Genomic DNA, 5483 nt, shown 5'->3' with positions numbered 1-5483 from the left:
TTAAATGTAAACGGATTAAGAATCAAAGTGCTAGAAGAGATTTGAGCGTTTGGTACAAAAAGTATTTTTGATGTTGAAATTGTACTTAAAATCGGCAAATTGTACTTTTGTACATTTTAAAATTAATTGTACTGAAAAAAGTACAATTGTACTTAAAATATCAACACTGTTTCACTGGCGCTGTACTTGCTGCAGCGATGCCAGATTTGAGCGTACCCAATTTTTTACCGATAATAACTCATGCGAGGGATTTGGGTATCGGGCATTTTACATGCCTATTAGGAAGTATACATATCTGTGTTCGTATAGAATGGTAGCTTATGTCGGAAGACTGGCTTTAGTATAATGAACCATTCGCAGCATACGATTGCGAAAGACTCACTGGCGCCGAGTCGTTGAAGAACTCTTGGAAAATAAACGTAAAAGACGGTAATGTTAATGGCGATGCTAGCAAGTCAATATTCGTATAAAGTTTCATAAAAAAATTCCTTGTGGTTTAAAGAATATAGAAAATGGTACATTTTACTAAAGCCAGCCTCCCAACATAAGCTACTATTTTATACGAACACAAATATATTCGTCTACAAATAATGTTTATTATTTTAATTAAGTCCTAAGATAAGTTTGTGAATCTTATCAGTGTTCTATGTAAGAATCAAAAATCAATACCTCGCCAATTAGAACTTTTGCTTTAAAAGAAAAATATACATAGCGCATTTACTCAATACTTGGTCTGGCATCACTGTTTGAGCATTGATGTGCTCAGCTCACTGTTGCCAAGGTCGTGCATTTTGCACTAAATTTAGTGCTTTTGGGAAACCAAAAAGCCAAAATAATTGGAATTCAATGCTTGGTGCGGTATTTAGTGATGCTTTTTTAATTTAAGCACACCGAATGCATAGGTACATATGTATGTATGTATACACTATACACTAATATTCTACATTAAGATGGAATTCATTTACTGAATAAAATGTGAGGAATAGGTTATAAATGTTATACATGTATTGAAATTAATTTATTAATAAAAACGTGAGGAAATGTATATGTATATACACTTTTTACTGAATCAAAAAAATTATTAAACATGATAATAAAAACTTGGCGCTTTTGTTTTGGAAAAATTCGCTTTTTCTGGTGGCCTGATGCCACACTGGCTCAGTTGTCGCAAAAGTACACATACAACACGCATTTTTACTTGAATATAAGTGTGTAGTGGTTAATATGTATACGATGCCATCTCCGTACAGCTCACTTCACCTCGCCTAACACGCTCGCGATTCAAATGTATTCCGGGCGTCCGGGCGTTTTTAAAAAATAGTTTTACACGATTAATAAGAAGACAACAATTGGGTTTGGGCTCTCGAATCAGACTGAATTAAATTATTTATTCAATTTAAAATGAAGCTTATATTCTAGTTACAATATTTGCTTACTAATTACTTTTGGCATATGAATTTAATAAAACTGCTTGCTAATCAATTTGTTCCATGTGAACTAAATAAAACTGCTTGCTAATCAATATGTTCCCCAATTTACTAATTCTCGGAAATTTGGTGTCTTTTTGATTTTCAATTTCTCTTTTTGTGTACAACTTTTGCAATATGCCGGAAATGGTTTTATGTTTCAACTTTATTAATTTGCTTCAAGAATTCTTCATACTTATCAATTGCACCGTCAGGTGTTTTTGTGTAGCTGTTAATATATGTAACTTCTCCCCCCTTTAGATTCGAATTCTCCTGAATTCGTGTATTCAATTTGATTGTTATACGTTTATGTTTATTGATAATAACAATAACTATTATTACAATTATAATTATACTTGTAATATTGCATATATTCGATATTTTACTATGAATTCTCAATTTAAAAATGTTTTCTATATTTGATCTATGTTCCTCCATAATTTCATCAAAGGTTATTTTTTTTGTAAAATTCCGAACATCTTCATATTTTAAGCTTCCAATATTTTCTTTTATATTTTCAATATAATTCGAGAAATAGTAGTCGTTAATTTTGATTGAACAATTATTAAATTGGATTAAATAGTTTCCATTTAATGTCTCATTTTTATTACATGTGCTATTAACTAGCAAGTTATTTGCATTTTTAACCACGAGTAATTTTTCATCTAAAGCTATAATTTCTAGTTCTTTATTTGTTACTGGTTTACAATTATTTGTTATTAAACAATGAGTACTGAATTTTAATTGTTTAAGATGTTTATTTTCTTCAAACTGCATTGTTTTGTTTTCATAAGTAAAAACTTCTTCTATTTTTGATTCAATTTCTTTTTGATCTCTATTTGTTATTGGTACAATTTTTCTTATTTTGACTTCTATAAAATGTATTGGTATTTTAATGCCAAATATCAAATAAGTGTTATTAAAGGTTGCAGTTCCTAATTGCAAATATTTTAATTTGTTAAAATCAATGTTGTATTTGGTAATTTCATGGTTTGTTAGAATATTTGGGTTCACAATCCCATATTTTGCTGAGACTACATTATCTTGCATTTGTTCTATTTTATTTTTTAACAATTGAATTTTCGTCATTTGTTCTAAATACATATGTGACCTGGTCTACGGAAAGGGGGCTTAGGTGTCAAAAAATCAATTTTCACTTTTTGGTTGATTCGGATGGAAGATGAGATGCTTTTTCACGTGGTGAAAAGCAGAAAATCCTAACTTGCTTAGAAGTGTACTAAAAATGTAGAGAAAGAAGAGTAAAAATACGATAAAATATAATTTATTGGTAATGAACAAAATACATTGAATTATAAGCTATAAAGACATGATTATACACTAGAAAAACGTATTATGGGCCAAAAATAATAATGCTGAGGAGTTAATTAACGAGATAATAAGAAATTGACGAAACGAGTTGCTTACTTTTAACAGCTTTTTCACAGAAAACTAGTTTTCGCACGTAAGCTTCCTTTTCGTAGACCAGGTCACATATGCTGTTGATATTCCTCATCTATTATCTTATTTATAACATTAACACTTTTTCCAATTTCTTTTCTATCATTTCTTACAATATTCTTTATTTGTTCTATCGCTAAATTAAAATAATCATTTATGTGTATCTGTTCATTTACTGTCTCGTCTGTCTTTAGCAGATGATTTTGAATAATTTGTCTATCATTATCGTCCATTGTACCAAACATCCATTTGGATACACTACCTATTGCATTTTCTAGACCCCTTGCTTTTCTTTTTGGGTTTGGTACTAAAGTCATTAGTTTATTTCTAGTTTCTAACAACTCTGCGTGTAAAATGTCCTTATTGTTCGTTTTCATTAGAATAATATTGTCAGTCATTTCATTAACTACACTTTCTATTTCTTTTATATTTATTAAGTGTAATACTATATCTGTATCTTTGACTATCTCTTGAGTTCGCATTTGAATGTCTATGAATCCAACCTGATCCGTCAATTTTGTAGATGTCAGTAGTCCTTTAGTCGGTTGTATCCATATTAATGTCATCAATATCGTTCTCAATCTTTTCCGCAGTAATATCTTGACTATGTTCTATTCTGCTCAAGAAATCGGCTACTTTATTTTCCTTACCCTTCAAATATTCAATGTCAAATTGATATTCTCCTAGTTTTAATAGCCATCTCTGATGTCGTGGTGACATGTCCTTTCCTCTGTATTTAGAGTGTAAAAATTTTATGGGTTGATGGTCAGTTAGAATTTTGAATCTTTTGCCATAGACGTATGGTCTAAAGTAGTTAACACTCCACATTATAGCCAAAAACTCTTTATCGGTCGCCGAATAGTTTTTTTCGTGGTTGTTTAAAGTTCTTGAAGCGTAACACACTGGGTGTCCTTCCTGTGATAAGCATCTGTTGTCAACGTAAACTGTTTTCTAAAATCTGGGTAACGCAAAATGGGGTGCGTACTTATTAACGTTTTTAATTTTTCAAAAGCTTCAATGTACGATGGATCCTTTAGATTAATTTTCGTCCCTTTCTTCAAATATTTGGTAATTGGCTGCGCTACTTTTGCATAGTCCTTTACGAATTTTCGGTAGTAACCCGTAAGTCCTAAGAAACTTTTGATTTGCCTTTCTGTTTTTGGCAATTCTAAATTTTGTATAACTTTAATTTTATTTGGATTTGGCTTCATACCATCCTTTGTTAGAATATGGCCTAAAAATTCAGTTTCTTTTTTTAAGAAATTACACTTATCTATCTGGATTTTTAGATTTTTACGTTCGAGAACTTTAAAAATGTCTCCAATTGCTTTGACATGCCCATTTAACGATGTACTAAATATTAAAATATGGTCCAAATAATCTCTAAGGATTTCATTCATCAGCCGTTGGAATGTGGCTGGTGCATTTTTTAGACCGAAGGGCATCCTTATGAACTCATAAAGTCCATGTGATGTAACAAAAGCGGTTTTTTCCCGATCTTCCGGTTTAACCAATATTTGGTGATAACCCATCGCTAAGTCTAAAGTAGTAAAGTATTATGCTCTGCCTAGTTTATCTACAATAGAATCAATGTTTGGAAGTGGATATTTGTCATCTATTGTGACTTCATTTAACTTCCTATAGTCTACCACAATTCTATATTTCTTTTCGCCTGAATTATCTATCTTTTTGGGCATTACTATCAGTGGGCTGGAATACCTTGAGTGGCTTTTTTGAATGATCCCCTGCTCTTCCATTTCTCTGATTTGTTTTCTAACCTCCATTTCATGTTGGGGTGGGTATCTATATAACTTTGAGTTTATTTGCTGTTGAGTTGTAGTTTTTATCTCATGTTGAATTTCGGTTGTGTTGGTCAATTTATCGCCTTCTCTAAACAATAACTTATTAAATCGCTTTAATAGTTTAGTAACTTCTTTATGTTCTTCCGCATTGAGATGATCTAATGCTAACCTTTATAAATTCAGATCTGTAGTTTCCAAAGTACAAATTTGATTTAATCTATACGGATTATTTAAAAAAAATTTTCTCTTTGATTTAAAATTATCTTTCTTTTTTCAATGTCTATCTGAGCGTTGAGAAAATTAAGCATATCTATACCAATTATAAAATCGTATTTTCGTCCTGTGAGCGGAGTGGATTTCCATCTTGCTCTGGCGTTGCTAGGTAAGTTAAACTCTTCTGGTGCTAATGTGTGCACTTCGTAGTTAATAGTGTATTCGCTTGTAAGCGTACTAAATGTTAGTGGGTTGGTTAGTTTAATTTTTGGAAAATCTTTTACTTCGCTGTTGATCAGGCTTAAACTAGCTCCTGTATCAATAAGCGCTACATAACTTTTATCATTAATTCTCAATTTTATTTTGGGTAAGCATTCCAAGATTTTGCGGAAGATTTACGGTGCTTTACGCGTTGGCGACGGCGAGTACCGCAGACGATGGAACGATGAGCTGTATGAGCTTTACAACGATATGGACATAGTGCAGCGAATTAAAATACAGCGGCTCCGCTGGCTTGGTCATGTCGTTCGAATGGACACCGACG

General features: G+C 31.8%; 1 protein-coding gene across 1 annotated transcript; it reads right to left on the bottom strand.

Annotated features, from left to right (window-relative positions):
- Positions 1-2294: 2294 nt before the first annotated feature.
- On the bottom strand, positions 2295-3843 carry LOC108368353 (uncharacterized). The gene is made up of 2 exons (XM_017623198.1): positions 2966-3843; positions 2295-2473 (listed from the first exon to the last, which is right to left on the bottom strand). Exons 1-2 carry the CDS (start codon positions 3488-3490, stop codon positions 2462-2464), a joined length of 537 nt encoding a protein of 178 aa, XP_017478687.1. The 5' UTR covers positions 3491-3843; the 3' UTR covers positions 2295-2461.
- Between the last annotated feature and the right edge of the window lie 1640 nt (positions 3844-5483).

Source organism: Rhagoletis zephyria, unplaced genomic scaffold, assembly GCF_001687245.7.
Source record: "Rhagoletis zephyria isolate East Lansing unplaced genomic scaffold, Rhagoletis_zephyria_1.1 Rzeph_scaffold_03082, whole genome shotgun sequence".
Classification (NCBI taxonomy): domain Eukaryota; kingdom Metazoa; phylum Arthropoda; class Insecta; order Diptera; family Tephritidae; genus Rhagoletis; species Rhagoletis zephyria.
Note: the sequence above shows the minus strand (reverse complement) of the source record. Positions and strands in the feature narration are given on the sequence as shown.

Coding starts and splice junctions, on each gene's coding strand:
- LOC108368353 (XM_017623198.1), bottom strand. CDS start 3,490: ATGACATTAATATGGATACAACCGACTAAAGGACTACTGACATCTACA.